Source organism: Vombatus ursinus, unplaced genomic scaffold (genome assembly GCF_900497805.2).
Source record: "Vombatus ursinus unplaced genomic scaffold, bare-nosed wombat genome assembly UNPS02014822.1, whole genome shotgun sequence".
NCBI lineage: Eukaryota > Metazoa > Chordata > Mammalia > Diprotodontia > Vombatidae > Vombatus > Vombatus ursinus.
The window spans coordinates 3,310,515-3,326,477 of NW_020954600.1; the positions used below are offsets into that span (position 1 = coordinate 3,310,515).

A 15,963-nucleotide genomic window follows, 5' to 3' on the forward strand; every position below is an offset into this window, starting at 1 on the left:
TTTAGAACCAGAGGGCAAAAATAGAAATTGAAAGAATCCACCGATCTCTCCTGAAAGAGATCCCCAAAGGAAAACTCCTAGGAATATTGTAGCCAAATTCCAGAGTTCCCAGGTCAAGGAGAAAATATTACAAGCAGCCAGAAAGAAACAATTCAAGTATTGTGGAAACACAATCAGGATAACACAAGATTTAGCAGCTTCTACATTAAGGGACCACAGGGCATGGAATATAACATTCCGGAGAGCAAAGGAGATAGGATTATAACCAAGAATCACCTACCCAGCAAAACTGAGTATAATCCTGTAGGGGAAAAAATGGTCATTCAGTGAAATAGAGGACTTTCAAGCATTCTTGATGAAAAGACCAGAGTTGAATAGAAAGTTTGATTTTCAAATATAAGACTCGAGTGGAACATGAAGAGATAAACAGGAAAGAGAAAATCTTAAGAGACTTACTAAGGTTGAACTGTTTACATTCCTGTATGGAAAGATGATATTTGTAACTCATGAGACCTTTGTCAGTATTAGGGTAGTTGGAGGGGAAAAATTATATGTACATATATATAGGTACAGATAGATAGAGGGCACAGGGTAAGTTGAAAATGAAGGGGTCATATCTGGAGAATAAAATTAAGGGGTGAGAGAGATTATATTAGGAGAAGGAGAAAGGGAGAGGTAGAATGGGGTAAATTATCCTACAAAAAAAAAACCAGAAAAGAAAAGGCTCTTACAATGGAGGGGAAAAGGGGGAAGGTGAGAGGGAATGAGTGAATCTTATTCTCATAGGATTTGACTTAAGGAGGGAATAACATACACACTCAATTGGGTGTGGAAATCTGTCTTACCCTACAGGAAAATGGGGGGGGGGGGAAGGGGACAAGACAATAGGGGAATGATAGAGAGGAGGGCAGATTGGGAAAGGGAATAATCAGAAGCAAATACTTCTGAGGAGGGACAGGGTCAAAAGAAAGAATAGAACAAATGGGGGAGGGCAGGATAGGATTAAGGGAAATAGAGTTAGCTTTTCACGGCCTGTCTACTATGGAAGTGTTTTGCATAACTGCACATGTATAACCTATATTGAATTGTTTGCCTTTTCAATGAGGGTGGGTGGGGAGGGAGGAAGGGAGAAAATTTGGAATCCAAAGTTTTAAAAACATGTTTTAAAAAAAATGTTTTCACACGCAACTGGGAAATAAGAAATACAGGAAATGGGGTACAGAAATCCATCCTGCCCTACAGGAAAATTGAAGGGGAAGGGGATAAGAGAAGGGGGGGAGAGATAAAAGGGAAGGCAGACTAGGGGAGGGGGTATTTAGAATGCACGCCATCTTGGGGCGGGGGGAGGGGTGAGATGGGGTGAAAATTTGGAACTCAAAATCTTGTGGAAGTAAATGTTGAAAACAAAAAAAATTTTACTAATAAGATAAAAAAAAAAGAAGGAATCAACCACAAAAACACCAAAAATTGATGGAGTGCCAACTAATAGAAATGAAGAAAGAGTTAAAACAGGAGATAAAAAAATGAAATTGGAGCTTGTGAGGAAAGAACTAGGAAGGAGAATCCATGGTTTAGGGCAGAGGTATCAGACTCATTGGTCACAAGCACAGTAAACTGCCGCCCAGATTGAAATGTGATTGGGAAATGCTTAACAAAATCAAAATAGAATACAACATAGGTAATGTTGGTTTGTGGTTTTCTAAGTCAATATTCAGCATCCAGGGATCCATTTATATTTGATTATGATACCATCAGCTTGAAGGACACTTCTCAGAACCTTATTAGGAGTAGCAGATGCCCAGAGAAATCCAGTGAGGTGCCACATTACTCCACTCTACCGCGGATGTAGCCACACCTTCCTAGGAGACTCACCGTGATCATGACTGAGTTCCAGGTAGCGGAGAAGACGTCTGTCTCGTTGCTTCCCTGATAATGCTTGGTCAGCTCCTTGGTGAAGAACTCTCTTGTTAGCTGAGAAATAGAAGGAGGAGGACAGGACATAAAGATCCCCAAACCCACACCCAAAGTCCTCACTGTGCCTCAGAGATAATCTCTCCCTACCTCTCTCGATCTCCAAGCACAGGTAGACGCTAAGGCAGGAAATTTCTGCTCTTCTGGGGAATAGGACCGATTCAATTCAATAATCTGATCTGCATCATTAAGCCCCTACTGTTTGCCAGTCACTATACTAGGCACTGGGGATATGAAAACAAAGGAGTTTCTGCTCTTAAGAAATTTATATTCTACTAGTCAAGAGAATCTGAGGTAAGGCTTCTTGGGTCTCTTTCTAAGATGAAAATTTTGGGTGTTGCCACTCCAGGCCTCATAAGATCATTGCTTTAAATATGGAAGGGATTTAAAAGGCTATGTAGTACAACTTTCTTATTTTATAGATAAGGAAACTGAGGTCTATGGAGGTTAAATGACTGGCCCAAGGTCATATAACCAGTAAATATCAAAAGTGTGATTTGAAAGCAGGTCCTCTGACTCCAGGGCCAGTGCATCATTCATTGGGTACAAATCTGGCACCTGGCTCTATCCTCCCTATATGGTTGGGGAAGTTTATCTAGGGTGTGTATAGACTTGGGCATAGGCTTTCATCAATAAAGCAATCACTAAGCCAGCATTCACTGAGTTCCCACTGTGTGCATAGCACTATATAGGCCCTGGGGGATAAAACCCTCAGAGGACTTCCTGCCTGATAAGGGGATAGACATCGTGGTTGCTCTCCTGCAGAGAATCCTGCACATCACCAGGGCCCCCAGGTCTGAAAGAAACCAGGCTGCAGAAGAGCTGGGGACCACACTTTTTCTGGGATCTCACAGGACACATTGTCTACACGTGGTCTGTGCTTCCCTCGCTAACATACTTAACATGGAAAGCTGGTGCCTTTCTCTATAAGTGTTCATCTCTGATGCCTCATCGTGATGTCGGGGTGACCCTGGGGGACTGGAGACTTGGCTGGGGGAACACAAGCTTTGGTGGGGGTTATGGAGCCAGAAAGACCTTAAGGATAGACTAGGTTAGGGACAGTAAGTCTGTGAGCTCAGAATGAGTCTCCTTCCTTCCTTCCTTCCTTCCTGACTTCCTTCCTTCCTTCCTGACTTCCTTCCTTCTTTCCTTCCTTACTTTTTCCCCTCCCTCCCTTCCTTCCTTCTATCTTTCAATCTCTCCTTCCTTCCTCTCTTCCATCTTTTCATCTCTCCTTCCATCTCTCCTTCCTTCCCTCTTTCTTTCCCTCCCTCTTTCCCTTCCTTCCTTCCATCTTTCCATCTCTCCCTCCTTCCCTTTCCCTCCTTCCTTCCCTCCCTTTCCTTCCTTTCTTCTTTCCATTCTTCCATTTCTTCTTCTATCTCTCCTTCCTTCCTCCTTTCCTTCCATCCACATGCACACAAGTGTTTGTGAATGTCTTCCAAAGTGTACATGTGTGTGTTAGCTTGTTTATACCAATGAGTATAAACCCTAGAACCTGTCGCTTTGTCCTAGATTTTGGGTACCATGGAGCAAAGATCCCTTGATGGTTAGGTGTTGGCTTCCCCTTGCATTTGTTTCCCCAGTGTCTGGTACATGTGAGATAATCTATCAATCATTTGAAGTTTATCACATGGAAGAGGGATCAGACCTATTCTTCTTGGCTTCAGGGAAAAGAAGCAGGAGCAACCTCCAGAAATGAAAATCACAGAGCCGGGGTTGTGGTTCAACACAAAAAAAGGGAGAAGGCCTGGATGTAATTGATATAGGGAACTCCCATATGGAGGAACTCCCTCCACCAACATGGGCTGTCACCTTCTTTGTGGCCTCTAGCTATAGGGAGGTGCCCAGAACATTTCGAGGTTGTGATCTGCCCAGTAACAATGTCATTCTATGTCAGAGGCAGGGCTTGAACCTGGGGCTTCCTGGTTCCGAGGATGGTTCACTGTCTCCTATAACATCTTGTCTCTCTCAATAGCAGGAAAAAACCTCCTAGTATTTTAGAGTCATCCCAAAATAGAGTGGGCTCCCCCGTGATTAAGGACTTGGAGGGGAGACTGTGTGATCACTTTTCATGGCTGTTGAAAAGTTGATTCCTGTTCAGTTACAGGACTGGAGAGGAAGGAAGGAAACATTTTTAAAGGGCTTACTATGTGCCAGGCACTGTCCTAAGGACTGGATGTCTCCCCAGGTCCTTCCATATCTGAAATTTGGTGGATTCTTAAAATGCTATAGAAACGTGAGCAACCATTGCTTGTAATGACCATGGTGATAGAAGAAAGCTAACGGGATGTGGTGGATAGAGGGCCAGCTGTGCAGTTAGGAAGATGAGAGTTCGAATCCTGCCCCTGGAGCTCATTGCTTGAGTGGTCACAGATTGATCCCTTAACCTCTTAGCATTCCCAAGTGTCTCTAAGGCTATAAGTCAGAGAGGAGCTGCGAATCTACAGTGGGGAAAGTTTCCTCACTGGGGCTTCTTTACAAAGTTCCAGATCCTAATAATAATAATAAATAAATATATATATATATATATATATATATACATACATACATAAATGCCTACGATAAAAAAAGAATATGAGACAGGGTTTGGATAAGCTTCCTGCCTGCAAGCCCAGGACTCTTCCCACAATAATAGATTGGAAGAAATGTTTGGAAGGGACCACAGGACTCATCTAGTCCAATCACCCTCATTGTACAGGTGAGGAAACTGAGGCCCAAGGAGGCTAGGTGCCTTGTCCAAGGTTACTCAGGCAGGAAGTGTCAGAATTTAACTCTTGATCCCTTGATTGTGAAGGCATACTGTATTGAAAAGCACTCAGGACAGAAAGCCAGAGCCGTGGGCAAAGCTTCGGAGCTCCCAGACTTTTTTCTAGTCTAAGGGTTCTTAATTTGGGTTCTGTGAACTTTTGAAAAACATGTTATAAATATTTCAAAATAATTTTTTTTCCCTCTGTAATCCTATGTATTTTATTTTATACATTAAAAAATTAGTCTGAGCAGGAATCCATAGGTTTTCAACAAACTGCCAAGGGGGCCTATGCCACAAAAAAACCCTCTTCTAGCTCATTTCTAATGTCCCCCACCTTTTTTCCAGCCTGGCTCTCCTTGGGAATCCTCACTTCACCCTCTCTACCTAGGGTCTAATGCTGGCGCTAGTCTCTGAAGTAGCCAGCAGGTGGCACTGTCTGAGCACGGCTGCTCCATCTAGAACTGGGAGAGGGTCAGTCTCAGGGACAAGACTCTTGGCCCCATCCCCTTCAGTATCCAAACCAGCCTTTAGCGCAGCAATGCCCTGGTTTTAAGTGGCACTGTATTCCTGGGTTTTCATTCACTCAAGCATTAGGCACAGGAGAAAGGGCGCCTTAGCTTTCGTTCCTGGTCCCCTCACTGTCCACTAGATGGCTATCCAAGGCTGTCAGATGGGGACACAGGGAAGCCACCCAGGCCACTCACTCCTCTGACAAGAATCTGATATCTGAGTCATTCAGATGCAGCCTCCTCAGCCTTCATAGACTTCCAATGTTTCAATGCGGGAGGAGGGAGGAGGGAAGAGGGAGGAGGGAGGAGAGAGGAGGGGGATCTTCCCACTCTGCCTGGGGCTTTATTTGTTTATTTTTTTTGGTCTGTCTCCTAGGATGCCCTAACTCTTCAGAATCTGCTTTTATTTTATTTTTATTTTTTTTCAGAATCTGCTTTTAGATGAAGCAGATATGAGATGAGAGCAGCCTGGTATAGTGGACAGAAAGCTGGCCTCGGAATCAGGAGGATCTGCGTTCCTGTTCCATCTCTGACACAGCTGTCTGGGTGACCCTGGGCAAATGACAAGTTGTCAGTGCTCCAGGCGGCTCTGGAGACTAAAAGTCATGGAACAGCTGTTGCTCTTCATCAGGAGAGGAAAGGGGGTTCCCTTATAGGGAATTTCTTACACTAATGAAATCATAAGTCTTGACCAAAGGAGGAAAAAAAAAACTGTAATGGATCTTTTATTTCATTGCTATAATAAAAGCCTCACATTTCTAGAGAACTTTAAGGTCTACAAAACTTTTTCCCTCATAACAATCCAGTGAGGTAAATAGTTCACAGATGTAGTGGCTAAAATGCTGGACTGAAATAGGAAGGCTCGGGTTCAAATCCTGCCTTTGACACTAAGCGGGCAAGTCACTTAACCTGAGTTTAATTTTCCTTATCTGTATAATGGGGATAATAATAACTATAATAAAGGTATTAGTATTATAGTATGGGTTCTCAAACTTCTTTTTGGCTGAAGCCATAGTAGTGTTCTTTGTCACAAGGAACCCTGGCCCAATACTGAAGGGAGTAGAGGGAAATTCTCAATCTCTCTCTGTGTCTCTCTCTTACACACACACACACACACACACACACACACACACACACACAAGATTTCAGGTGTGATTTCCACAAAATCTGCAGCATCTTCTCCTCTGAGAAGCACTTCAAGAAATAGCTAACCCCCAGAGCAGTTATGAAGCCCAAATGCGATCATATGTAGAAAGCGCTTTATAAACTCTAAGGAGCTATATGAATGTGAGTTATTATTTCCATCTTACAGAGGAGGAGGTTGAGGATCAGACAGGCTAAGTAACTTGCCAAAGGTCAAACAGCTAATAAGACACAGAGCAGATTCAAAACCAAGTCTCCTAAATCTCTGGTCCATTACTCCATGATGCCCTGCATGGTCAGTCAATGTTTGTGGGGAAGGAAGAAGCAGAGGGTGGCCACTTGGCCCCTGGGGGAGTGGATGGACACATTCACATTAGGGGCCCTGCACAGTACTTACATTTTCTCTGAAGATGAAGGCCAGGATGGCTGCTGAGAGCTCCGCCAGGAATATTAACAAGATGAACAGGAAAAACTAGAAAGACGAGAAAAAAAGGCAGGTGAGCTGCCTGGCCGGTGATGAGCAAGGGAGCGCCAGGGCAATGCTGAATGACCCCACCTTAGCACTTTTTCACAGGCTGTTCCCCAGGCCTAGAATGCCCCCCCTCTTCCCCTTTGCCTTCTGGTTCCCCTCATGGCTGAGAAACTCCCACCTTCCGCAAGAAGCCTTGGCCTCTCCCCTTCGTTTTAGCCCTTCCCTTTTCAGGGACTCCTGCCTAGTCTGTAGTACGAGTATTGTTGTTTGCACATTATCCCTTAGGAAGTGAGCTCCTTGAGGGTACACCCCACTGCTTGGTACAGCACCTGGCACATAATGGGCACCTAATAAATGTGGGCTGACTGCTTGGCTAATACATACAGATGGAAGGAACCTCAGAAATCCTTCAGTCTAACCTCATCTGACTTTACAGGTGAGAAAACTGAGGCCCAGAAATGTTATATGTTTTACCCAAGGTCACAAAACTGGCAGAGTCAGGATTGTGCAAACCCATGTCCTCTGACTTCAAGCCCTCATTGCACTCTACCATATGGACTTTGGATCAGCAGAGACAGACCAAAAATGACCAATGGAAGTTGAAATCCAGAATAAATTAAGGAGATGATAAGAAAACACCTAACCGCCACCTCAGTTTAGGGGGAACCCACTGCCACCTAGATACCCCATTCTACTTTAGGATGCCTTTAAATTATTAGGAGTTCAAGCCACCAAGCTCTGAGGAGCTCCGTTCTAGCACTCCGACAGAAATGGTAGGTGTGATTAATGATCTAATATTAGCGATCTTTGAAGGACTGCTGAGAATTGGAGAGGTGCTATAAGACTAGAGAAGGGCAAATATCTTGATTTTCCAGAAAAAAAAAGTGTACATTATAGAACTGTAGACTTGACTTGGAATCCATGTAAACTTCCATGGTATATTGTGAAAGGATGGCTAATAAACATTTAGAAAAGGAAGAAGAGTTTACATGGACAGCTTCCTGACAATTAGAAATATCCCCAAGTTGAATGGTTTGCCTTGGGAGATAGTGGACTCATTTCTCTCTCCCCCTCCCCTGCACTGTTAGGTATCTCCCCTTGGAAGCTGAACGATCACTCATCAGAGATATCGTAGAGATGATTTTTCAGGTCCCCTTCTGGGCATGATATTCTGTAAGCTATTGCTTCAGAAGCAGCCAGAGTCAGAAGCAGACATTTCTCCAACAAGAGGGGTTAAGAGGTTGAGTGCTCTTGCCTGCTAGCTTTTCTCCCCAATTAAAGGGCTTCTCAGTCAATTTTCTCTTTGTCTTTTGAGATCTTCCTCCTGCCCCCTCCCATCAGGTATGTTTGCCTTACACTGGAATACTATGACTCCCCTAAGACACTGAGCTTGCCCCTAGCAACCAGCAGTTTTTCCTCCCTTCACTTTGGATACAAGCTGCATTAGGAATAAAGTGCCTTAGAAGTGACTATTTAAAAAAGCTCATGCCCTTATTGGAGCAAGGCAACATTTTAAGACAAGGTTAAGTGTAAAAATTCAGATGTGTTTAGGACAGATTTCTGATAGCCACACTCAGAGCTAAAGGCCTTCCTTCAAGAAACAGAAGAGAAAGACTCAAAATACCAATTTATGCCTTCCCAAAGTCCGTGAGTCTCACTAGGTCTTTGGCTGTGACACATGGATGGCATAAGTCACTGGGTCCTGGTTGTACACTGTGGCTCCTTGAAGGTTTCAGGTTGATGTCACTTTGGTCTGGGGTCCGGAATAATCACTTCTAGTTGACCAAAGAGCTTTGGTCCGGTCTGACCATAGGGTGTCTAGACCCCAAGAACCCAACTGTGAGGTCTAACAGCTGCTATGCTGTTCAAGTCCAGCTGTTCTTAGTACTCTCAACAGTTGGATTAACATATGTTACACCTGTACCCTGATGTCCTTAGAAAGGTGGATAGAGCCCTACACATGGAGTCAGGAAGACTTGGGTTCAAGTGCTACCTCAGACAGTTGTGTGACCTTGGAGATGTGATTTAGTTTTTCTCCTCCTCAACTTCCTTAACCGTAAAATAAGGGTACGAATAGGACCTCTTTCACAGGATTTTTGAGGATCAAATGAGATAATGCATGAGCAGTAGTATGGGAAAGTTTGCTGGATTTAGTACTGAGTTCAAATCCAGGCTCTGCCACTTGCCATTTGCATGCCTGTGGTTATCACTCCACTTTTCTTGACCTTAGTTTCCTCTTCTATAAAATATAGGACTTGTACTAGAAAACCTCCGAGCTTTCTTTCCAATCTAAGCCTCTGATCCTTTGTTAAGCACTTTGAATACCTTACAACATTATGTAAACATGAGCTATTTTCATTATCATTATTATTATTATTATTATTCTGGACTGGGGGTAGATGCATCAGGTGAGATTTTTAGACATTGCTTATCCCACTGATCTTGGTAAACTGCTTAGTTTTTTCACCCATGACCAAGAGGCAATGTGGTATAGTAGAAAGACCGGAAGTTAGGGGACCTGGGTTCTAGGTTCCAAACTAACTAGCTGGATGACCTTGGACAAGTCACCACTCTTCTCTGGGACTCAGTTTCCTCATCTGTAAAATAAGGGGGTCTGGAGAGATGAACCCTGAGGTCCCTACAGCTCTAAAGTTCTGTCATTCTATGATTCTGGTATCTTTAACCAAGTATGTCCTAGTGACCTTAGAGCCAGGATAACCTGGGTTCAGGTCCTGCCTCTATACACACTGACTTTGTGATTCAGGGCTACCTATGCCCCAGATCAGAGTTAGCTGGACAGAAGGAAAGAAGAGTTATTTCCTGACCTTTTTGAGTATACCATTATCCAGTAATTATGCTTTGTATCTCACTTAAACTAGCCCAGACCTCTTCCTTCTTCCAAAATATTGGTGTTGCTCTTTGGTTGGGACCTAGAGAGGAATCGTCACGAGCTTTCTCCTCTGCTGACATTGACTGCATCTCCTCAGAGGCTCCCCGGCACCCTCAATTCTGTTTTGATGTATCACTGATCTATCAATTTCACACAGCATGGGTGGGGCATGCCCTGTATTGTTCTAGGTTCACTCCGCTTGGATGTTGGCAAATGCTCGAAGGACATTGGCCAAGAGAGGTTTTATGAGCTCTTAGCCCTCTAGAACGACTCTCTCTTCCCCACTGGCTCAAAGACCAAGGCCAAGAACAACATGCAACAATGCAATGCTTCATGAAGCATGGAATGGTGCCTCCAGGGCTGGAAAGGTGGCACCTGATCAAAATCAGGAGCCCTCATTACAGACTCTCTCGCCCCAAATTTCTTCAGTTTCCAAGTCCTACAGCTCAGTTTTTTTTTATTGCATTGTCCTTGTTGATCAATGAATTGGTGTAATATAGTAGAAAGAATGCTTGGAAGTTGGAATATGGTTGGAATATTTCAATAGTTGAATAGCTAAAAAATGAAGGGTTTGAGTTCCCATAGAGAGCTAGCCTTTGAGCCAAGGAGATCTGGGTTCACACCCTACTTCTGACACATACAGGGCACTGTGACCCTGGACAAGTCACATGACTTCTCAATGTTCTAGGTAACTCTAAGCCTAGAAATTGCAGAGCAGGTGCCCACCTGCATTGGTAGAGGGGTTTTTTAAAGAGCTAGAAGGGACCTTTATCCAACCCCTTCATTTTACAGACAAAGCAGCAGAGATGCAAAGGGAGATGGGACTTGCCCTAAGAAACACTGGCACATAGTGGTGGAACTCAGAGCAGACATCAGGTTCTCTGACTCCCAGGCCAAGTTTGCAGCCCTGAGCTCCAGCTGGCCCAGTTAGTTAGCTTGGCTCAGTGCCGTTGGCTAGAGGCCATATTCATGGGCCCTATCAGCTCTCTTACAAATGTGGGCAATTAGCTACAAAAAAAGATAAGGAAAGAGAGTGGAAGAAGGTCCAGGGAAAATTTCACAGCTGATGGGAAAAATAGCTCTAAGACCCGAGTTGAGTCCTAGCTCAGGCACAGCTATGCGGCCCTGGACAAACTATTTTCCCTTTCTGGGTCTCAGTTTTCTCATATGTAAAACAGGACTTGGGCACCTAGGCAGTGAAGTGGATAGAATGACAGCCCTGGAGTCAGGAGGACCTGAGTTTAAATCTGGCCTCAGACACTTACTAGCTGTGTGACCCTGGGCAAGTCACTTCACCCTGTTTGCCTCAGTTCCTCATCTGTAAAATGAGCTAGAGAAGGAAATGGCAAACCACTCCAGCATCTTTGCCAAGAAAACCCCAAATGGGGTCAGGAAGAGTCAGACACAACTAACTGACAGTACAACAACAAAAAATAGGGTTAATAATACCTTATAAACTTTGGTGGGGCTCAAATGATATAATAGCACATCATATCTTTACAAACATATTACATGTATGGAGAAAGAGAGTATTACATGAATGTGATTTATTATTCTTTACAGGTCTGTGATTTCCAGCATAAGGAGCTTCTAGTGGAGAATGCTCTCTCCTAATAGAAATCATCCTCTTTTCTGAAATTCAGAGTCTTAGAAGTGTTCGCATCACTGAGAGGTCCCACAATTGGCCAAGGTCACACAGCTGGTGTGACAAAGGCAGGACATTGATCAAAGTCTGTTTCATCTTCAAACCCCAGACTTGGAAGCCAATGGCACACAGCTTGGTGAGGGACGGAAGGGGAAGGTAGAGCTCAGACTCCTCCTTGCATCTTCCATGGAGCCCAGAGGCATCAATGGCAAACCAACCTCTACGAATGAGTGGTAAAGCCACTTCCTCAGTCACCTAGTAAGTGAGGGGCAAACACTGGGTCTCTGACTTCAAGTCCAGGGAGCTTCCCACTACACTATGACTTCCTTTTGGCTCACAAGAACCTGGATGTGGAAAGGAGGATCTGGGGATGGGCAAGGGGGGTGGATGTCTGAGGGGCTTGTACTTACGAAGAGCAGCAAACACTTGTTTTCCCGGATGGCTCCACAGCAGCCTAGGAAACCGAGTAGGAAAAGCAGGGCCCCCATGGCCAGCAAGATGTAGGTGCCCGTGAAGAGGAGGGGGTTAGCGGCCACAATCTCTCGAAACCCAGTGGGGTCCACCATGACCCAGATCCCGACGCCCAGCAGGCAGGCACCCCCCAGCTGCTCCAGGGCCCATCAGAGAGGAGAAAGGAGTAGGGAAGGGATAGAGGTAGAAAAGGAGTGGGGGAAAGAAAAGGATGCAAAGTTTAAACATTCTGCTCATGACTCCTAGGACCATGCTTTCCTGCTGGGGAGCCAGATGGGTTAGTTAGCAACAGAGGCCCACATCCTGAGCAGCAGATAAATTAAGAACATGGTTTATTAGGCAGAAATTCAATTTGCACCATGAATCTATTTCCCCAAGGTGTTCTCTGCTACTTTCTTTTCTTTCTTCTTCTTTTTTAAATAGCTGCCATAATCCGGGGCTTTTAACACCTACCTTAAATAAAGCACCTACCCTTGAAATGCAAGCTGTGAACTGTGAGCTGTGATCTCTTCCTTCAGCCCCACAGGGTGGAACCCTGTTCTCCTTTAAATGGCCTGGCATCTTCCTTCCACTGTGATGACTGTAAGTCTCCATTATCATACGATCCTACTAGGGAGAGTTGGACTGTTGCTCTCTTCTTTTAAGAGAGTGGGAGACAACTATGATTTAACTGTCTTGGGAAACCACCCATGCAGATGGGCACCTGTTCTACATCTAAGAATCCCAGAGTTTCCTGGGGGCATCCAGAAGTGGAGACTTGGCTAGAATCACACAGCAAGTATCTGTTAGAGGCAGGACTTGAACCCAGATATTTCTAACTGAGGGCATCTAGGTGGCACAGTGGAGAGAGTGCCAGGCTTGGAGTCAGGAGAACCTGAGTTCAAATCTAGCCTCAGACACTTACTAGCTCAGTGACCACAGGCAAGTGACTTCACACTGTTTGCCTCAGTTTCCTTATCTGTAAAATGAGCTGGAGAAGGAAATGACAAACATCTCCAGTGTATTTGCCAAGAAAACCCCATATGGTGTGGGGAAGAGTTGGGCATGACTGAATAGAATGATATTTCTAACTGAGGTCAACTCTCTATTCATTGAGCCACAGATGCTTCCTTGTCTTTTTCAATTCAATTCGTTATTGGCAAAATATCTACTTTGTGTAAGTCACTGTGATATATCAAAAACACAAAGATAAAATGACATAGTCTCTGTTCTCAAAGAACTTATATTCTATTGGGGAAGGGAGGGGGAAGTGGATGTGACATGTAGAGAGGCAAGTGAAAAACAAAGTAGGGAGTGATGGGAGAAGGGAGAGATGGAGGAGGAAGGGAGGAGGAAGGGAGAAAGGATAGATGAGATGGAGAAGAAAATGATTATGATGATTTGCATTTTAAATGGTTATCTTCATTTTCCTATCATCTTCTCCCACTATATAGTACAAATGAAGAAAATGAAGAAAAAGAAGACAAGGGGAAGGGAAGGCAAGGGAAGGGAAAACAAGGGAGGGGAAGGGAAGGGAGGGGAAGGGAAGAGAATAGAATAGAAGAGAAGAGCAGAGAAGAGAATAGAGGAAAAGAGAGGAGAAGAGAGGAGAGGAGAAGAGAAGAGAAGAGAAGAGAAGAGAAGAGAAGAGAAGAGAAGAGAATGAAAAGAAGAGAAGAGAAGAGAATGAAAAGAAGAGAAGAGAAGGGAATGAAAAGAAGAGAAGAGAAGGGAAGGGGAAGGAAGGCAAGGCAAGGGGAAGGCTGTCACCAGGGTACGCAGCTAGAACTCAGATCTTTGTTCTCTTGAATGTTTTTTGCACTAGAATACGGTAACTGCTGCCTATTGCTCCCTTAGGGACTGCCCCTTTTCTCAGTGAGGGTTTTCTCCTTGGGAATGGTCCTGAAGGACCTGAGGGCTTGAGGATCTCTAACTATTTGTTGTCTGCCAGCCTAGTTCTTAGATAAGGAAGAAGTAGGTTGAATCCCAACTCTGCTGCTTAGAATGAGAGAATCACAGATTTGGAAGAGACCGTACTGGTCTGGTCTAACTCTCATTTTATAGATGTGGAACCTGAGGTCCAGGGAAGTGAGATGATTTAACCAAGACTGCTTGTGTGACCAAGCATATCTGTGTGACTTTGGGCAAATTTCATTACTTCCTTGGGCCTCAGTTTCCTCACTTGTAAAATGGAGGGGTTGGACTAGATGAATTCGGGGGCCTCTTCTATGATCCTATTCTCTGATTCCAGCATGGAAGTCCCTTGGTCCTTGGCCCCACTGGCTCCCACCACTGGGGAATAAAAGAAGCCCAACTTCTCCAAACATGAATATTTTAAGAGAATCACTTGTTTTGAAAGCCTGGCAGAGACAGAGGGAAACCGATAGAGGGGAGGATTCCTGGAATACTTACAAATATGAAGAAATTGAAAACAAACATCAGATACTTCATGCAGCTCAGGCAGTCACCCTCCATGGTCCTCCTCCACCTGCAAAACATGAAGGCAGCTCCTGTAGCTCTGTCCATCTGCCTCCTCTCCAGCTCCCGCTCCCTTCCCTCCTCTCCAATGCCCTCAGAGGAAAGAGAATGGGGCCTGGTGTGGGCCTTGGCCTTGAAGCTGGAAGGCAGGGGCGGACCCTGGTGCAGAGATTGTGAGAGCTGGAAGGGACCTTAAGAAGAATAGAATATGGTATGTTACAGCTGGAAGGGAGCTTAGAATACACCATTACCACCGGCCACTTTGGGTTTGCACAGCTCTTTCCGTACGTTATTTCATGTGAATCTCAAAATGAATCCCATGGGGTAAGTGCTGTTATTATTCCCATTTTAGAGATGAGGAAACTGAGGCCCTACAGAGGTGAAGTGATTTGCCTAGGGTCCCACAGCTAGTCAAACCCAGGTCTTCCTGACTCCGAGGGCAGGTATGTCAAAGCTGAGAGGGGCCTTACAAATCATCGGGTCCATTGCCTCTCACCCTTATTTTCACAAATGAGGGATCTCTTTGATAGTTTTACCAGGACCTGGCTTTATTCTTCTATAGCCCTATCAGTGGGACCCCTCTAAATACTCAGAGGGATTCTCTAAATTCAGGCAGCAGATCCTACGTAGTGCATGTGCAAACACACACAGAGAGAGACAGAGAGAGACACACACACAAACACACGTATTTTGGCTGCACATTCCTAATGAAAAAGCAGCATGGGGTATACACTTCTTCATCCCTCTCCCTTCCCTTCAGCAACGTTTCCCACCCCAGACTGCATCCAATTACATGCTAAATTAAGGGGGGGGGGGATCTGCACTTGATTCAAGCAAAACCCCCATTCTAGGCAGCAGCATACAGTGAGTATTTCCCAGGCCTCTCTGTGCCTTCCTTTCTTTGTTTCTCCTAATGCACTGGGTGCTTGTCCAGCCGCCCTCAGGGGCTGCCGTGGCCATGGTAACTGGTCGGTTTTCCAGACGCCGCCAGGCTGCTGGGCTCTTCAGAAACCCACTTGGGGGGAGTGGCTGAATCAGGTGAGCGTACCATGCTCTAATTTGGGGGTTGGTCCGTTGCACGGCAACCCTGGGCCTGGATGCCTATTTCATTCTCCTCTCAACGAACCTTTCCAGCCTTTATTTTTCCCCTCTGAAAGAAAGGCTGGTGGGGAAAGGAGGCGAGGGGAGAGGAGGGATGTAAGTGTTGGTATAGTCTTGGCTACGGGGCTCAGAAACCTCCAAAGGGGGGAAGGGGAGGTATTGCACCCAGGCGTTCTGACTCTGAGTCTTAAGTTCTTTTCATTCTATTATGAAGACTATGCAAAAATCCAGCTGAGGATGTACCCCAGTCTTAACCCCCTTTCCAAGGACCATTCCAATGCTTGCTTTGGCTACAGGTTTCCTCTTAGTTAAGCCATTTACTAGCTAGTGTGTGTAACTCACTTAACCAGCCTTGGCCTCAGTTTCCATACCTATAAAATGATGGGGGTGGACTGCATTCTTTCCAGTTCAGAAATCACATAGTCTAACCTGTAGCTGTCTAATGGGGCATTTATCATAGAGGGTCTAGTCTGGGGAGTATAAGCAGGGGACCCACATTCACGGAGGCTGTTTCTGGAAGGATGCGAAGATGGAGAATGGAAGGGACCAGCT

General features: G+C 44.9%; 1 protein-coding gene across 6 annotated transcripts in view; it reads right to left on the bottom strand.

The window, feature by feature from the left end:
• Positions 1 to 15,963, bottom strand: part of TSPAN18 (tetraspanin 18) — a 233,083-nt gene that overhangs the window by 11,983 nt on the left and 205,137 nt on the right. For all 6 annotated transcript variants that reach the window (XM_027837870.1, XM_027837864.1, XM_027837867.1 and 3 more), the window contains 4 exons: positions 14,245 to 14,320; positions 11,793 to 11,987; positions 6,773 to 6,847; positions 1,873 to 1,971 (listed from right to left, as the gene is read on the bottom strand). In XM_027837870.1, the coding sequence (XP_027693671.1) occupies positions 1,873 to 1,971; positions 6,773 to 6,847; positions 11,793 to 11,987; positions 14,245 to 14,307 (432 nt within the window). In that variant the 5' untranslated portion in view covers positions 14,308 to 14,320. The remainder of the gene's footprint in view (positions 1 to 1,872; positions 1,972 to 6,772; positions 6,848 to 11,792; positions 11,988 to 14,244; positions 14,321 to 15,963) is intronic.